The sequence below is a fragment of the Sminthopsis crassicaudata genome, chromosome 3 (genome assembly GCF_048593235.1).
Source record: "Sminthopsis crassicaudata isolate SCR6 chromosome 3, ASM4859323v1, whole genome shotgun sequence".
Taxonomy (NCBI): Eukaryota; Metazoa; Chordata; class Mammalia; order Dasyuromorphia; family Dasyuridae; genus Sminthopsis; species Sminthopsis crassicaudata.
The window spans coordinates 304159057-304179144 of NC_133619.1; the positions used below are offsets into that span (position 1 = coordinate 304159057).

At 33.7% G+C, this 20088-nt stretch overlaps 1 protein-coding gene across 8 annotated transcripts in view; it reads left to right on the forward strand.

The window, feature by feature from the left end:
- The window catches only part of NXPE3 (neurexophilin and PC-esterase domain family member 3), a 92906-nt gene that overhangs the window by 12027 nt on the left and 60791 nt on the right, over nucleotides 1–20088 (forward strand). For all 8 annotated transcript variants that reach the window (XM_074301074.1, XM_074301075.1, XM_074301067.1 and 5 more), the window contains 2 exons: nucleotides 8925–9679; nucleotides 11131–11204. In XM_074301074.1, the coding sequence (XP_074157175.1) occupies nucleotides 8925–9679; nucleotides 11131–11204 (829 nt within the window). The remainder of the gene's footprint in view (nucleotides 1–8924; nucleotides 9680–11130; nucleotides 11205–20088) is intronic.

Here is a 20088-nt window from a genome sequence, read left to right on the forward strand (position 1 = left end):
AAAATGTGATTCCTTCTTATATTCTATTCATTTTGTTCTTAGGCATCCAGTTTAATGAATGACTCTAATTGTGTGTTTCAACAGAAATAATGACATCTCACATTTTGATTAGAAGGAATTTATGTTTGCTGTAATCAGACTAGTTTGTGTGATACCATGCAGATGTTTTTTTTTTTTTTCTTCTATTTTCTCCTTTTCTCTTACTTAGGCAGTAGAAAGAATATTAAATTTGCAATCAGAGGATAAGAGTTCAAATCCTGGCTTTGTTTCATCTTCTCACCTATAAAATGAAAGATTGGTCTATGATGGTCTCTAAAGTCCCTTCCAGTTCTTGCTCTATGATCATCAGGATCAGAAATATGTTACATATGTAGCTCATGACCATGAGTGGCCCCTCCTAAATGCAGCCTGAACCTTTATTTATTAAATTTATAAATTACATTTATTCAAATATAATGGGGAAATATTTAACAACATAACTAAAAATAAAATAAAGCACAGAAAATGTTAAGATGTGATTTTCCAAGTTAACATGAAGTTCACAGGAATCCTTACCTGTGATTTAGTGGCCTTTATTTTTGAGTTTGATAGCACTATTCCAAATCAAAGGTTCTTATTCTATAGTTCATTAATTAATTAATTAATTAATTAGTGTTTTTTTTTTTTTTTTTTTTTTTTGCTGAGGCAATTGGGGTTAAGTGACTTGCCCAGGGTCATACAGTTAGGTAGTGTTAAGTGTCTGAGGTAACATTTGAACTCAGGTCCTCCTGACTTCGGGGCTGGTGCTTTATCCACTACACCATCTAGCTGCCCCTTCATTAATTTATTTTTGAAAATACAATGTGTCCTAAAAGTCTTAGTGAAGTTTCATAGTTCAGTACTTTAAAAACTCCAATTACTAAATTAAAACTGACTGACTCACACAACTATGTATTGTCTGACACTTTAATCTTGAAATTAGTGACAAGAATTTGGGCAAAATCTTTGCATCTTCCACTGTTGTTGGTTACTCCTTGATGAATACCTCTATATTCATACTCTTCAAATCCTCAGATAAGATGATGAAGCTTTAAGCTAATAAGTTTAAAAATCAGATAAAAAATTCTTGAAATACCTTATATTTTAGCAACTGTTTTCAATATAATTGTTGCTTTTTAATTTTATATATTTTAATTTATGTACTTAACATTCTGAGAAGGGTTCCAGAAGCTTCCAAAGAAATCCATGATCTTTCTAAAAAGTTTAAAATTCCATATTCTATGATCTGGATAATCTGATAATTTATAGGTATTCTACAAGTAATAAAGTCTTTTTGATTTCATTGATTACTTAAGGATATTTTTCTGTTTCCAGTGAACTTTTTTTTTTTTAGTTTTTAAATAGTATTTTTTAAATTACATTTAAAGATAATTTTTAGCATTTATTTAAAAAATTATTTGAGTTCCAAATTTTTTCCCCTCCTTTTCCTCTAGTATCTCTAAAATAGTAAACAGTTTGGCATAGGTTATATATGTGCAATCATGTAAAATATATTTCCATATTAGATACATTGTGAAAAAAGAAATGGAAGGAAAGGGAAAAAACATGAAAAAACCATATATTTATAAGGGGACATGGAGGACAGCCTGGTGTATGTCCTCATGTAGAGGAACAAATATGTCTTTAACTGGAAATTATGGACACCAGGGAAAATTCTGACAGAACTTGGGCAATTTAGAAAACTTGGCATAGAGTGTTTAAAATTCTATAAAGAAAATGTTGCATGAAAGAAAATTGGCATGTCTCCTCACTGTAGAGATAGAGATGTGTACCACTGAGAACAGACACCTGCATTTTATAATATTGGCTGTCATGTCCATGAAATGCAGCATAGATAGTGATGGTCCTGTGTCTGGGCTTTAATAGCTAACTCTATCTTTTTTGGTTTTTTTATGGATTGAGTTCCATCATGTGAGCAACATGGTATACTTGGAATCAAGAAATCTGGTTTGAGTCAGATATTTAATGAGGCATATGATCATATAATGAGATATATGGTAAATCCCGTAAATTTTCCTTATATGTAAAATATATCTCCTCTTATGGAGATAATAACATTTTTACCATCACCATTTCAGGTTTTTTGTTAAGAAAATCACTTTATAAAACCTTAATGTTCTATAGTAGCAGCTAAGTGGGATAATGATTTGAGCACTTGGCCAAGAGTTCAAATCCAGTCTTAGTTGTTTACTAACTGTGTGCCCTTAGGCAAGTAACTTAATCTGGTTTACCTCAGTTTCTTTATCTGTAAAATGAATTTGTATCTTTACCAAGAAAACCCCAAATGGAGTCACAGAATCACATGCAACTGAAATGACTGTATAACAGTATTCTTGAGAGGCAGCTGTTGGCACATTTTATACAGCATTAGTCCTGGAATCAGAAAAATGTGAGTTTGAATCCAGCCTTAATAGCTGTATAACACTGAACAAGACAGTTAACCCTTGTTTACTTCAATTTCCTCAGTTTTAAAAGGACCATAATAATATGGTTAACATGAGAATCACACAAGGAAATATTTGTTAAAAGTACCAAGTACATGGTAGGGTGCTATATAGTTATATTCTCCCCTTCGTTCAGAAAAATGGATTATAACTACCATTTGAATCTCTTCTGTTACAAAAGGCAAGATTTCTGAACACTAGTTTACTTGTGTCAGAGGGCAGAAGACCTATTAGAGTACAACACTGTTACAAATGACTCAATTTGTTACTTAGAATATTCATTTTGTCCTATATCTGCAAAGATTGATGAATCTTTTAATCTTTTGACCTGATTTAATTATAGAATTTCTTTGCTTTCTTACTGACCTACCACACAGATTTTTATTAGTTTAGGTTGGTTATGGTGTTGGAGACAGTGATTCAGGCAATAAACCATGCTTTATAGGTTATCATCTTCCTTTCCACTGAGTTAGTATTAGTAATCTTTGCTAAGAGATCTAACCTCACTATTTTTACTCATCTGTGAATGGGTACAGATTAAGATAATTCTTGTGAAAATCTGGTGGTAAAAATGTTTGTTCCCTCAGTTAAGATAAAATGATTCTATTAGCAATTTCTTAATAGATTAATTATCTAGAAATTTTCAAACTTTCTAAGGTCTCCTTTTCCCTTGATAAAATTGTTTGTACCTGTGTTACAAGAAAACAGGCTTTGCAAATTTCATATTCACAAATGGACTTAAGCTTGTGAGGTGTCATCAGATCATCCAAACATTATTAGGATAGGGATAGGGACTGGACCTCAAAATATTCTTGACCTAATTCAGGAATTCTGAAACTTTGTTTTATCATGAACCCCTTTGGCAGTCTGGTAAAGCCCCCTTCTCAGAATAATGTTTTTAAATTGATAATATACATAACATTTCAAAGGAAACTGATATATTGAAATAATGATAGATTTTTTTTCATACATCTCCTGAAATCTATCCATGTATCCCTTTGGGATTTCTGAATTCCAGTTTAAAATCAATTCTAGTCCAAATGTCTCATTTTATAAATGAGTAAACTGAAATGTCTTTTCATGCCATTAGTCAGTAGTAGATCTGGGATTTGAATCCAGTAACTCTTACTCTAGATTCACTAATCCAAATAATGTTAAGGTAAACCTCAGTTAAATAGAATCTTACCATCTTAGGGCTCTCAGTTAACTAGAATTGATATTCTGCATGTGTTTAAAAAAAAAAAAAGGCAAATAACAATAAAATAGATACCAAGGATTTATACTTAAATGCTTTTTTGGGGATATGTTCTGTTCTCAAGATATATTTATTCCAACTTTCTATATTTCTCTAGCTATATAGTGAAAAATTACATATAGAATGATGCCTATGAAGCATTGTATGATCCAATCAATGACAACAGAAATAAAAAAAAAAAAAAAAACAATTAAAACATGGAGAATATAATTAAAAAAACCCATGGGGATATCCTTGGGAAAGGAAGATTACATTCATGGGCAGATCTACCTCCCTAACAACCCTATCTATGATTGTACTCTTCAAATAAGAAGTAGCCCCAGGATATATAATCAGAGCAGTGATTCTTGACTTAGAATCTTCAAATTTATTAAAAAATTTTTTTGATAGCTGTATTTCAGTATTATTGATTCCCCTATTAAACTTTTATTTTGTTTTATTTATTTAAAAATACTATTCTGTGTTGAGATCTATAGGCTTTGTCAGACTGCCATAAGAGTTCATAACACAAAAATGGTTAAGAGCCTAATCCTAGAGCTAGAGTTTCTGGGAGAATGGAAGGGCATATTCGAGTGAAGAGAGGGAAGGTGATGAGAAAGCCTTGGCAAAATTTTTCTTAGAGGAGTAAACCTTATGCTTCTGAACAGATGTCATCATCAGTAGATTCAGATGGTCTACACCTAAGGGAATTCCATAAAAAGAGCTAGCCTACTTGAAGGACCATTTACTACAGTGCTGTTAGAATGTTTTGGGAATGTCCTGAGAAACAGATGTGCGATATCATTCTTTTTTCTATTTGTTTTGTTAAATTCACATTAAAAAAAAAAAAAAAAAAGCTAGAAAGGAACATGGAAATGGTTCGTTAATCCTAATGCCAGTATTTACTAAGCCTCTAGAATGTACATTAAATACACTCTGTAATCAACCTAAAAGCAGTTGAATTGAGCTTTGGATTGGGGTGGAGGATATGATAAAGTGTATTTTTATAATAAATCCTATCAGAAAAATCTGATAAAATAAAAATGAATAGAAAATTAGATGAATAGGGCTTTTTATAAAATTGTGGTAGAACTTTTTTTGGAAGGATAGAAAAGTTAGTCATTTGGCAATTGCATCATACACACTTGAGGGTTTACAGAGTACTCTCCTCACAACAACCTTTTTTTTTTTTTTTTTTTTTGAGAGGTTATCGTAGTTATCTGTGCTTTGTTTTCTTTTTAATGTGATAGAGCATTTTTACTTTCAGAATGAGGTTAGCTTGGCAAGCATATGAAGTGTCATGCATTGAAAATTCCTGGAATTTCATTGTAAAGGCAACTTGTAAATAGAATAGCTTCTCAGCATCTTCTACCCCACTCATCTTCCCTATTTTCCATGCTCAGCAAATGAGATTCCACAAAAGGACTTTATTCTAGTAGGTTCTGTAAGCCAGTGTGACCTAGTAAAACAAAATCATAAAATTCCATTAAAAGAATGATAGAATATCAGAGATGGAAGAGACTTCAGAACTCATTTAGCTTGATACCCAGCTAAATCACAAGTTCATTTCTCAATATATTTGACATATAATCATTTCGTTTCTGCTTGAACACATCCTATGATGAGACTACTTCTTTCCTGAGACAACCCATTCCAGTTTTAGACATTTCTATTTGCTCGGATGTTTTTTAAGACCAATTCAGAATATCATTTACAGTCACACAGTTAAACTCAGGATGTAGGCATGGGAGCCCCAGGCCCACTACTCTAGCCATCCTAGTGCTTCTCAAGCTCTATATATTTTGGGCAAGGTAGCTATATTTCTGTGATTTCAATCAATTTAAGTACAGTAAAGTGTTAATATAAATTTTGAAAGATTATATATAATTTCTTCAGATAGGAAGGAAACCATTGCAAGAAAACTTAAATTTCCTAACAAAATAGATACAAAGTATCCTATTCTACTTTCCCCACACAAAAACAGAATCCTCATTAGTGATCCATATTATCAAGAATAATAAGAATTTTATTATAATATACAGTCTTTGTAGTATTTTCTTCTCCTAAAAGAATATACCTGCCTTCTTCTCACTGTAGACTATCCAGTAGTGTTTTCCCTCAGACTGTAGGAGATTGCCTCCAATTACTTGCTTTGATAGTGGTATTCCTCTTTCTATCTTAATTACCTACATCCTTTGAACTCCCAGGGGAATCATTTCAAGCCTGACTGAAAAAGAAGAAAACCTTTTGGGATCTGGGACAAGTGTGAGGCTGCTTTTTTGGACAATAGGGCAATTTACTTGGTATCTATGGGATTATACCTGAATTTAAAATTTTTCAACAGGTTAAAATAAATTTTCTCTAGGTGTGAGTAGCCACCTTGAGGAAATCATCCAAGAATCACTTGGAGGAGGTGAATATGGCATCACTGGGACTTTTACATATGATATGCTATATACATGATGATAGCTAATATTTATATAACACTATCCTTCTGGCCACCCTGTGAGATTGGTGCTATTACTATCTCCATTTTACAGTTGAGAAAACTGAGACTTAGAGATTTAAGTGTTTTATCTAGGGTCACACAGCCAATAAGGGTCTGAAGTAAAAATTGAACTCAGCTGTTTCTGAGTTATCAAGTCCAGTGCTCCATCCACAGTGCCTCCTAATGACCAAGTATAATGGAAGTTGACCTCTTTTTTTAAGGGCTGTCTCCAGTATAAGTGGGAGTAGGTGGTTGCTTTTATGGTATGTTCAGTCATCTGAATAAAAGAGTTTTCTGGGTTATCTGAAACCTTTTAAGTGTCAGTCTTAAGAAGAATTGCTTTTACACTGGGTTATGGTTTCACTGGTTATGGTTTCACTTTATCTGGGTTCATATCACATTCACTGACTAACATTAGCAGAAATAATTTTAATTTATTTGGTAACAAGGAAAGCTTAGTTTTCTCATTGCTTCCTTCTTCTTCACCCTTTAGCCAGCAGAGTATGGAGATTAGATCATTAGACTTGGCAACAGGAACATCTGGATCAAACATCTGTAAAATGAGGGGATTGGACTTAAGGACTTCTGAGTTACTTTCCACTTCTAAGTCTGTGATCAGTCCTATGTTCCAATGCATTTTAGTCCATATGCTCCGTCCTTCTTCTATTCTCTAAATCTATTCTTGTACTTATCTCTCCTCTTCATTTTTTCTGATGTGTTCCAGACCATTTTCTGTCAGACCACTGATTTTTCTGTCGTGTAAATAATAGTATGCTTCAAGTTTTGCAAAATCTTTGATGTTTCTTTCTAGATAAAATGATTATAACTCAAGTCATAGACCCTAGAGAATGATGGGCCTTATAACATCTAAAAATGAGGTGAAAACTGAGATCCTTTCCAAAAATTACATACTTGATTTAAAAGAGTAAAAGTCAATGGAAAGAAGTTTCTTAGACTTAATTCTGTTTTTCCTTTTGAGTTGCTTTTAATTGAAATAGTAATGTTACCCACTTAGTCAAAGATCTAGCTTGCCTCTTTACTTTGTGCATGAAATACATATTCCTCCTTTACTTTTGTATTAAAAAATCCTCTTTCTTAAAGACATAGTTCAATCTATGCTTTCTACTTGAAAACTTTCCCTATTCTCTCAACTGTTAGTATTTTGTCTTCTCAAGCTAACTTGTATTTAACTACTTTGTTTTGTTTTTATTTATTCTCTTCACATTTATTCTGTATATGTATGTATGTTCTTGTAATCTGCATTAGAAGGTAGTGTTGTTAGGAATGGGTTTCTTCATTTTGATTGAATGGCCTCATACTTGGAGAAAACCCTGACCTTTTGGAGGAAAGTACATTGGTAGCAGAGGGAAGAAACTTGGACCTTTAGTGAATTACCACACTTTCATTCATTTCTGGGGTATGATGAGATTTACTAGAGTACTTGATGTCTTTTAGAAATTCAGAAAATCATTTCTTATGTCCAAAGAATACTCATCATAAGTTATCAAAACATGTCTATTGAATTAACGAGTGACAAAATTGAATATAGGATTTGAAATACCTTGCAAAACTGCACTATAAAAAGAGAATTTCTAAGAAAGATGACTAATAACTAATTATCTTTCACAAAATCAGATAATAGTGTTTCCTGGGAAATTAGGTAATGAAATTATGGTTTTAGAATTAGAATGCACCTTAGAAGTCCTTGAATCTAACTCTTTATTTATACAATGAGGAAATTGAGGCAGAGAGAAATTAAGTAATTTGCCCCAAGGTCACATATCTAAGCATCCAATGTAGGTTTTCAGCCCAGCTCTTTTCTGATTTTAAATCCAATGGCCTATTCTTGCATGCTGTTTCTCCTTTGATTAATCACTTAGCTTCTTGATGCAATTATGAAAGATTATTGAGGATAATAATACTCATATTAGAATATAAAGAACTTGATATTAGCTTGGGGCTCAGTCACACTAACTAGTCATGTTACAGTGCAAGCGTGTCTCACCTGGGCTATGATTAATCTTTAACTGATGTCACAGACAAGGAGTGAGGAAGTAATGACTAGGGGTTGGTTTCCTGCTGTCAATCAAAGGACATTGAAGTTTATAATATGGAAAGTTATAATTAGGACAGAGACAGCCTTTCACAAGAAAATTGAAGGTTTCTGCTGGTTTTCATTTGATCAAAACAAACTCTACATTTCCTTTATGTGATAAATAATCCACAAGTAGCTAAAAACTAAAAATATATATCTATAAAATATGTAATTATAGATTATAAGAAAGACCTTTGTAGCTTTAAGGTACCATGGAATGTATAGTTAGTAGGAAGAACACAGTACTTGGAATGAGATGACCTGTCATTCTGTCATTTATTGTCTTTATGACTTTGAATAAGTCATTTAATCTCAGTTTCAACATTTTTTTATTCTACAGATTTCCATTATAAGGGTGGTAGCAGATATTCCATTCTTTTTTTTTTTAATTCATAGTAATATATTAGATATCCCCATAAAAGCTGGACTCCTTATAAACACTTTGAACTCAGGGGATAGCATTTATTCAAACCATCAAAAACACAGCAGTTTTTTTTCCAAAGAATTTTAATATAACTTTGAAATTTTATTTTAACAATGTTAGAGATTTACTTGCCTGAATAAGGAATAAGGAAGTTTTTTTTTTTGTTTGTTTTCTTTTCTGTCCTTGTGTTTTCTCCTCAGCACTTGGATCATGAAAGTGTTTTAGCTACTGTCATTGATAGCAGTGGACAGGATACTTCCCCTCAAGGCTTAGGAATTAGCAGAAAGTCCTACTGTGGATATGAACATCAAACCTTGTCCAAGAGAGAACGCTTGGAAGAGAACTCTTTATTGGCATCTTTTCAGAATCATGAGCCACATATGGATTTAGTCCCATTTGTGAAGAGCACTGACCCTTCCTCTAGCTATTTTGTGATATTGAACTCTGGAACATTCTTCAAGGTGGGGAGCCAACTTGAGGTTCTGGTTCAAGTACAAGATTTCCAAGGGAGGCCCAAAAAGTATGGTGGAGACTACTTACAGGCCCGAATCCACTCCCCCAAACTGCAAGCTGGTGCAGTGGGTAGAGTTGTAGACTACCAAAATGGATTCTACAAAGTTTTTTTTACCTTGCTTTGGCCAGGCAAGGTGACTGTGTCTATAGTTCTGGTTCACCCAAGTGAAGCAATCCAAGTCCTTCAGCATCTACAGGAGGTGAGACCAGATAGGGTCTATTTTAAAAGTCTTTTCCGATCAGGGAGAATTTCAGAGATTACCATATGCAATGTATGTCTCCCAGGAAACCTTCCTGTATGTAACTTCACAGATCTCTATACTGGAGAGCCCTGGTTTTGCTTCCAACCAAAAAAGCTCCCTTGTAGCAGCAGAATCAACCATTACAAAGGAGGATACCTCAAGGGTCTTCTAACTACCACAGAGAGTGCTTTCTTCCAAAGGTATGTGGTGTAAATCAGAGCAGTCACTTTGAACTTGGGCCAGTTTTTATAAATATATACCCTTTCCACTCTTTGTTATTAGTCAAGATTATTAGTACATTATTATACTAATATTGTAATAGTGATTAGTAATAACTATTAGTAATTTCCTTGAATCTCACAATATTTAACTCAAATAATAGGTAACCAATGAGGTATTTATACTATATATATATATTGTCATTACTGTATACATGTGTGTACATGCATACATATGTGTATATATGTATATATATATATATACATATATTATACATGTGCTTTATATAGGTATATTATCTCTTTTCATAAGTGGAGCCTGATAAATCCACTTGCTTCCTTTTTTTTCATACTACTTAATATTTATGCAAATGAAAATAATGTCTGCAGAGCATATTGATGATTGATTTTTTGCTAAGAAATAAATCAATATTCCTTCATTAAACCTTCCATCATTGCTTGGTGGTGGGAAGGGAAGAGGAAGATTGGCTTTGGTGGTAGTTGGACTGGTGAAAGTTTATTGCTAAAATAAAATGACACTTATTAAAAAAAAAATAAAGTTGGAGTTTGCTCTGATCAGTTTTTTTTTTTTTTTTTTTTTTTTGGTTAAATTTTCCTTTTCCCCCAATCATCAGGCATTAATTTTCTCCCCCTTCCACCTCATCCCTATTTTTTAAAAAACCCCACAGAAAACAAAACCTTGTAACAAATATGCAAAACAAACTCCTGTTAGAATGAAACAACATATTTTAGAAACTATGTGACTGTAAAGTTGATTGGGAGAGTGCTATTCATAGGATCATGGATTGGGAACTAGATGGGAACTTAGAGGTCATCTAGTTACTTCTTCCCATTTTGCAGATGAGAAATTGAGGTCTAAGAGGGTTTAAAAGACTTGCCTAAAATCGTAAATATTAAACCATAGAGATGGCATTAGAAACCAGGTTCTTTGATTCAAAAACTATTATCTTTTTTATTATATCTCTCCATTTAAATTAAAAAAAAAAGTTTTTACAATTTGAAAATTGAACTGTTTTCACAAGATTGTTTGGCCTTAATGTGCTGTGAGGTGGGAAAGCACATGGAAAATCCAGATTGCTACATTAAAGTTACTTGATTATTATAATAGTTATTGCTGGGAAATAAATGGATTTGTAGCTTAATCTTAGGTTCCAATCCAGGGTGTGCAAAGTGCTTTCTTCTTATCTGACTGTGGGAAATTGTTTTTTAAATACATCCTAAAAACCAGCTGATAACTGAGAACAATGTGTTACTTAGAGCTATGTTTTAATATTTCACTGGTAAATTCATTTATAAGTAAATTAAATTCTGTGAATTCATACCCATGCCTTTGCAAGTGAAGATTAGCTACTGGGAAAAAAAAATAAATGTTTATCATTCTCAGCTTCTAATTGTTTTTCTTCCTCTTCAAGTGATGTCAATATCAAAATGCCAATTCGTTCCAGTGGACCTGATTGGGTGACTGTGATTCCTTTAGGAGTAAAAGGTAAAAAAGGAATGAGTCCAGTGACATTATTTTTAATTGTTAATTTGAACATAGAAAATAGAATAGGATAGAATGCTTGGGGCTCTTTTTTTTTTACTACTGTTATAATACTTTTTCTTCCTCTGTTAATTTGTGATTTGTTCCCCTGGACACAAATAAAGGTACAAGCGAAGATAACAAAAGAGCATTTAGGATTAAATAGCACAAAACTAGTTAGACCTTTAATGCAAACTCCTGAGTTTTGTCATCTATGTTTATATGGAAGGCACTTTAATTTCCTTGTTCCATGTGGGCATCTTGAGATATGTGGAAAAGTGGAAATTTTTCAAAAAAAAGTGGTATGTATAATGAGAGTTTTACTAGTAAAAGAAAAATAACCCAAAAAGATACTAACAAATGAAATATGTTAATGAAAAATAGGTATTATTAGATGTAGAAACTTTGAAGAGGAATGCAAAGATATTATTCAGGGAGCTTCCATATATATATAAATTAGAACTGGCAAACTTTATGGTGGAAGAGGACACGAGTAATAATATCATGTACAATATCATTATAACAAGGATCCTTGGTGGTTTCCTTTCCCCTCTCCCCTAGTCTTTTGAGCATATCAGTTTATTAAATAATGCATTACTCAACAAACTGAAACTAGACCTCTTCAACTTAGGCCTGGACCCAGAATTCAGAATGAGAAAGACTTTTATACTTCAATACTTTAAGAACAACTCATCAAATAAGAGCAATTAATTAAAAGAAAACATTTATACATACATATACATTTATATATATAAAACATTAGGTTAATATGATTTCTAATTGGATGAAAGATTAGGGACTTTTTAATTTGGAAGGGGTTGAATGAATAGATACAATTCTCTGAATTCTGAAAAGGACATGTCCTACTCCCCAAATATCTGTAAACATTCAAGGAATGTTTGGGAACATTGTTTGACAGAAGAGGCCAGGGTTCAGATAAGATGTATGGGCTGTTCTCAGTCATTTCCTAATGAATAGCAACTTTTGGTTTGCTGGAAAATTTGTTGGAAAATTATTATACACCAATGTAGGTTCTGTTGAAAGAGGAATTATTCAAATAAAACTCACCATTAATGAGAATAGGTTACTATTTGGGTTTTTTTTTTGGGGGGGGCAGGGGTAAGGACCCAGGAAATCTAGATCTAATCTTTCTTGGATGAGAGTTTAATTGGAGTCTTGGAAAGGTGATTAGTGATTGGCATGGCATTAATGAAGTTCCCAGAAAAAGGTCTCTCTTTTCATCCTAGATATCTTTGCTTAAAGGGATTAGTTTAATCTCTTCTCTAGTTAAGGTGTTCTCTTATTTCTTTCACTTGCTATTCACTTCCCACATGACCTGATTAATGACAGCGTCCAAATACCTTCTCTAGTAGGTATTCTCTAGTATTTCCCCTGACTAATTGGATTTCTTGTCCTTCTGCTTAAAAAATTTTCTACACACACACACACACACACACACACACACATCCCTTGGCTCTTGTCTCATTTTTTTATCATTTCCATCCTTTCACTTATCTAGCTTGAAGCATTTTTTGGAAACTTCCTTTCTATGTCCCAGTGAAGCTCTAGAATGAAATGACATTGCCTACTAGTCTTGCATACTTACTGTTCTCTTCATCTTGTTTTCTCGAGAATAAAGAGGTCAAATCAGATATGTCTAAGACCTTTTCCATCCTTGATTTTATGTGATTATATGAATCACCTCTTTGCCCTCTTTAGTTTGAGAGAGACTGACATCTATTTTCAGTGTTGTAGACATATTTGTGAAGAAATCCTGTCTTGAGGGGAAACAAAATTTTGGAATGATTTAGTTTTTATAGATTTCAGACATTATTTAATAGGAAGTATTAGGAGGGACAGATATGGCCTCAAAAACTGATGAAGATGATAGTGGGAATTTTGATGAAGAAGCCAAACCTGGATGAAGATAATTAGGATAGTTTAGTAAATGAGAAGGTGGTAGTCAATATAAATAGAGTTGGTAAGTACAAAATATAAGTTTTGCATTATAATAGTAAATTTTAGTATGAAGGAACTTTGTTGATATTACCTGGATGACATATATTCTGATGACCACCAGGGAGCACTATTGCTCAAATTAATGTATACTTATGAAGTAGTGATTTGGAAGACATTACACAATCAAGCATAGTGGTTTTTAGGATCACGACTTTATTTATAGCCAGATAATTCACTTTTGGCCTTAACCTTAGGGCCCACCTAGTGTTCCACTCAAAGTGAGTCAGGATGACTAGCCACAGTCTAGATTTGTTCCAAGAAATGTCCCCCAAAAAAGGGTCATAAGAACCTGGAATATTGTACCTGGAAAAGACATTAGAATGAACCTTTTCTTTCTACAACTGTGGAAATTCAATTGGGTTACTTACCCACATAATTAGTGGTAGAGAAGGGATTAGTAACCAGTTTTCCTTGACATATCTAGGTGGTGGACTGGATAGAATGCTGGGACTTCTATTCAGGAAGGCGAAAATTCATATGTAGTCTCAGGCAGGACTAGATGTGTGATCTTATATGTGCAAATCACTTTGCTTGCCTCAGTTTATTCAACTGTAAACTGGTGATCATAACAGATTCTATCTTGAAGGGTTGATATAAAGATCAAATGAGATAGAATTTGTAAAGCACTTAGTACAGTTCCTGGCATGTACTATAAATATATATAAATAAATGCTTGTTCCCTGGTATATAGTTTATATAGCTCAATAAATAAATTACTTGTTCGTTGGCATATATATATATATATATATATATATATATATTTTTTTTTTTTTTTTAAATAAATACTTGTTCCCTAGCACATATATGTATTTCTTAATAAATGAATACTTATTCCTTCCCTGCAAGTCTAATGTTATTGCTAATGTTATTGTCTGACCTCAAGTTTAGAGTGGGGGCCTGCATTTAATTTCATTCAGTTCAAATTACTAGTCTTTAGGATAGGGATTCCTAAAGGAAGTGCCATGAAAACCCTTTCCCCAAAGATTTTCCCCTTTCTCAGCTTCTGTTCCAACCCACCCTAGCTGAAGTTTGCTGCCTGCTTTTCCTGGCCTGGTGTTGGAAAGTTCACAGTGGCAGCTTTATCCCCGAGGTGTTCTTCTACCAACTTAAATATTAAACATGCTACAGTTTGTCATGGTAAAGGATGTTGTGCTGTGTACAAAAGCCGTTTGAGAACCACTTTTCTAGGGATACTAAGACAAAATGAAAGACAATCTTTGCCCCAGTGAGTTTACATTCTTTTGGGAGGATAGAACTTTTTGTTGATCTGTTATACCTGACAATTTGTGACCTCATTTGGGGTTTTCTTGGCAAAGATACTGGAGTAGTTTGACATTTCCTTCTTCAGGTCATTTTACAGATGGGGAAACTGAGGCAAATGGAGTTAAGTGACTCCTAGTCTAATAAGTGTCTGAAGCCAGATTTGAACACAGGAAAATGAGTCTTCCTGATTCCAGGTCTGGTATTCTATCACTATATTACGCCACTGTCCCATATAATTTTTAACCAGGTAAATAAATACATTGTAGTTTGAGGGGGAGAGAGCACCAAGTTCCCAAGAAGATTCAGTCTGATTCAGTACTTCCTTAGCTAAATTTTAATTAGGAAATGGTTCAAATTTACTTAAAATAGTAAGATTTGGGGTCAGAAATTTCTTTCTTTCTTTTTTTTTTTTTTTAATAGTTTTTATTTACCAGATATATGCATGGGTAATTTTACAACATTGACAATTGCCAAATCTTTTGTTCTAATTTTTCCCCTCCTCCCCTCTTTCCCAGATGGCAGGTTGACCAATACATGTTCAATATATTAAAGTATAAATTAAATACAATGTATGTATACATGACCAAACAGTTGTTTTGCTGTCCAAAAAAGAATTGGACTTTGAAATAGTGTACAATTAGCCTGTGAAGGAAATCCAAAATGCAGGCAGACAAAATTAGAGGGATTTGGGATTCTATGTAGTGATTCATAGTCATCTCCCAGAGTTCTTTTGCTGGGTGTAGCTGGTTCAGTTCATTACTGCTCTATTGGAACTGATTTGGTTCATCTCATTGTTGAAAATGGCCACGTCCATCAGAACTGATCATCATATAGTATTGTTGTTGAAGTGTATAATGATCTCCTGGTCCTGCTCATTTCACTCAGCATCAGTTCATGTAAGTCTCTCCCGGCCTTTCTGAAATCATTCTGTTGGTCATTTCTTACAGAACAATAATATTATATATTCATATATTCATATACCACAATTTATTCAGCCATTCTCCAATTGATGGGCATCCATGTAGTTTTCAGTTTCTGGCCACCACAGAGGGCCGCCACAAATATTCTTGCACCCTTCTTTAAGATCTCTTTGGGATATAAACCCAGTAGGAACACTGTTGGGTCAAAGGGTATGCACAGTTTGATAACTTTTTGGGCATAGTTCCAAATTGCTCTCCAGAATGGCTGGATGTATTCACAATTCCACTAACAATGTATCAGTGTTCTAGTTTTCCCACATCCCCTCCAGCATTCCGCATTACCTTTCCCTGTCATTCTAGCCAATCTGACAGGTGTGTAGTGGTATCTCAGAGTTGTCTTAATTTGCATTTTTCTGATTAATTTCATATGGCTAGAAATAGTTTCAATTTTTTCATCTGAGAATTGTCTATTCACATCCTTTGACCATTTATCAATTGGAGAATGGGGACCAGAAATTTCTGTGTTCAAATCCTGTCTTTTATGTATATATTAGCTGTGAGATTAGGAAAACTGATTAAATTCTCAATGCCTCAGACAATTTTGGGGGACTACATGTTACAAAGAAGCATGGTAAAGAGAATTCCTTATAAATTTAGAACTTCACTAAACTTGATTTAATGATTGATTCCGTGTTTCAGTTTTCTAGGTAGCTAAACACTGGAAAAGAGAAAGCAAGACTAATTATCATGTTGAGTATCTGCCAAACTGATTCCTAGTTTCTTCTTATAGAAGGCATTAGAGCCTAAGTGACTTATTCAGACTCGCACAGCTAGTAAGTATTGAGTGTCTGAGCCTAGATTTGAGTTCGGGTCCTCCTGATTTCCAGGGTCACTGTTCTATCCACTGCGTCACGTAATAATTCGTATAGAATAGGAAGTCTTCTTTCCATTAGCTTGTATTTTGGGATTTATAAAACTCTCAAGTTAATTTTTTTTCTGGGTCTTGTTTATCTGTTTCACTGATTAAATTTTCTACTTTTTTGCCAGTACCAAATAATCCAAATTCCTTTTCATAGGTATCACCCATTCAGTCCTTTTCTGATTCTTAGAATTTTTCTTGTGATTACATCATCATCATTGAGAATACCATTCCCTTAATTATCCAGTTCCTTTGAAATAAGATATATCCTTCCAGAGCTGAATTCCAATCATGAGGTCCAATCTTACCAAATTGCAGTGAACTATGAGATAAATTTGTCGTCTTTAATTAAGATCTTAGTTCAACTTTCTAGATGTTCATTTGCAGATAGAAAAAGCCATTGGCTTTATTTCTAGCTCTTTTCTTGGATTTTGTCTTCTGGTTTTTACTGAGTATCTTAATTGCTATTCTTTCTATGTTATAGCTCTTGTCTGATAGTATTAAACATAGGAGTTTCTTCCCACCTACCTTTTAGCTTAAAGTCAGTTTGCTTGGATGTGCAAGACTCAAGATACTCGTTTTTGACTAGCCTATATTAATTATGGATATAAAGTGCTTTGTAAACCCCTATAGTATTACATGAATGCCTATTATTTTTGCAAATGGGGAAATTGAAGCTGAGGAGGTTAAGTGAATTTAATAGCTGCAGCATCAGTTGCTGTTCTAAGTCATGCTCCATGGATCCAAATCCCGTTCTCAGCCACCATCATTTTAACCAGATATTTACTTTATAAATATGTCTTATTCTTCAGAACCTCTTGTTTTCTATTAGTAGCAGTGATAAATACACACCACCAGTGCCCCTTAAGTCTATGGTTTTCAGTCTAGGATTTCATATTCCTTTCAGTAGTTTCTTACGCCATACTCATCATGATCTTTTTCTTGCATCACCAGAAGTGTGTATTGCCCAGCAAGTTTAGCAAGTTTGGGCAGATTCTCTGTCATGTATTAGATACGTGCCCTAGAAAGATAGCATACCTCTCTACTGTAAGTAACATCTACTCTGATACCCCTTAGTACCAGAAAAAAAGCCATGGGCAGCCAGGTGGTACCAAAATGCAGAGTGCCAGACTTGAAGTCAGTAAGATTCATCTTCCTGAGTTCAAAATCTGGTATCAGACACTTATTAGCTGTGTGATCTTACTAGCCATTTAATCCTATTTGTCTTTGTTTTCCTCATTTGTAAAATCACCTGAAGAAGGAAATGGCAAACTTCTTTAGTATCTTTGCCAAGAAAACTGGAGAGCAATTCAACAACAAACCCCCTCAGTGGGTACCTTAAACTATCACTATTTATATTTTATTCTTTTGAGCCTTATTGGGTGATCTCTCTTCTGATAGCATCTATGGATCGAATAAGAATGATCTAAATCTCAAGTAGCTGTTTCCTTTTCAGATAATTCAATTCATTATTCTGTAAAATGAACCCAGATATTATTCCTCTTACCATTTTCTTCCTCTTTAAATCTTTCACCTTCCTACCTTATGACATAAACCAGAATTTCCTTCTGCTTGTTCAGCTTGTTTTTCTTCTTTGTTTTTATATTATTTATTTCTTTTCTCAAGGAAAATTTTCCAAGTTAATTTGCTCAACTGTTTTTGATAGGCATTTAGTAACTTTCAGCTCTTGATCTAGTGCAAAGACATTATAATCCATAGGACTTGAGAACTGATGGGATATAGAGTATTCATGAAAAGGATTCATTCTACATTTGGCTCTTCCAGTTATAATCTTCCAATATTCTTTGATTCTGTCTTCTGGGACTCTTCTTGGAAATTTTTAAAGCATACTAAACCTCTGGCTGCTTCTCTCTTTCAAGAATGTGAAGAAGTCATGTTTTCTGTTTTTGTTTAAAGGCTTTGGTCCCATCAGAATAGAAAACCTTTTTTTCAATACTTAATCAGTATCTTCATCTAAAGTCAGAGTTCAGGGAAGAGCTCTATTATCCTTGAAGACAATTGTTGTTGTTCATCTTTTTTTTTTTTTTTTTTTTCCTGCTGAGGCAAATAGTGACTTGCTTGCCCAGAGTCACACAGCTAGGAAGTGTTCAGTGTCTGAGGCCACATTTGAACTCAGGTCATTCTGACTTCAGGTTGGTGCTTTATCCACTGCACCATCTAGCTGCCCCATTTACCTTTCATTCTTGAAGAAGATCAGGTAGTAAGAGTCCAAGGATGGGGGAGGCTGGATCTTGAGTGGATAGAGCTCTGGAACTGGACTCAAAAAGATCTGAATTCAAATTTAGCCTCAGATACTTACCTGGGCAAATCACTTATAGATTCTCCAGTGGATTGGCAACCCTCTAGTATCTATGCTGAGAAAACTTTATGGATAGTATGGTCTGGGGAATCCCAGAGAGCATGAAACAGTTGAACAACAACAAACAAGTTGAACAACTTAAAAACTGTAATCTAGTGAGGGAAGTCTGATTTAGATTTTTTACCTTGTTCTAGAACAAAATAAGGTTTTCCTAGATCATTCAAGAGTTAAGAAAATGTTTACTTAAACATAACATAGAAAGGATATACAATAAGGGTATTCTAGCATGTAACTTGGGTAGATATTTCTCTTTTCTCATTGGAAATGATTAGCAGGGCAGGATATTTCTTGGGATATCTCTAAATATGAAGGACTTCTATTCCAGTATGCCTCTTTTTTATGTCCTTGAGCAAGTAGGAAGACATGTTCATTTAGCCAGTGGCTAAAAGTAAGCAATGTGATGTAAGGTCTAGCTTCCTTTTCTATCCAATCAAGTTTCAGGTTGGGGCATAGTAACAAACCCAACCCATGCTAGCAGGGGAGGTAAGAGTAGACAGTGATCCTAGTACTACTTATTTCCCTTTATCCATGTTTTGATCAGGTTGCAGAGGTAATTCTGTAGGATGCTCCTAAAATTGTTATTTTTGTGACAAAACTGCTGTTTAGACTTTGTCTTTCTGCTTAATTTCAAAAGTGAAATTTATCTTTGTTTTTGAACCTTACAAATGTTAACTCAAAAATGTTTTGGGTAGAAAGATTTTTTAAAAAATTAAAAAACATATTTTTAAAGGCAAGATGGACCTCTGTCCCTTTTGATTTTATTTCTCTAAGCATAGATACTTAGAATTAATTTATTAAATTAAAAAAAATTCAGATCTGCATTTTCTTTCTACCTTCTTCTCCTCTCTTTTCTACTATTGAGAACACAAGAAAACAAAACCCATTATAAACATGTGAGGTCAAGCAAAACAAAGTTGCATATTGACTGTGTCCCAAAAAAAGGTCTCATTCTGCACTTTGAATAATTTAGTTAATAAATTTACCTTTGAGAAAATATGCTCAAAATACAAAATACTAATTTTTTCTCTACAAAATATAATTATCTTTATTTCAATTATATTATATGTTAAATAGATTTTACAAAATAGCTTGGGAATCTAACCATTACTTAAAACTTTATTCTGGGCAGTTTGGTGATTTAGTGGATAGAGAACCTTGCTTAGAGTCAGGAGGTCCTAAGTTCAAATTTGACTTGGATATGTATTAGCTGAGTGACTCTGTGCAAGTCATTTAACTCTGCCTCAAAAACCTCACTATAAGGATTTCCCTCCTGAATTCTAAATAACTGACTTACTAATGAATCACTACCTAATCATAGTTTGACTGAAATAATATTTCATCCAGAAT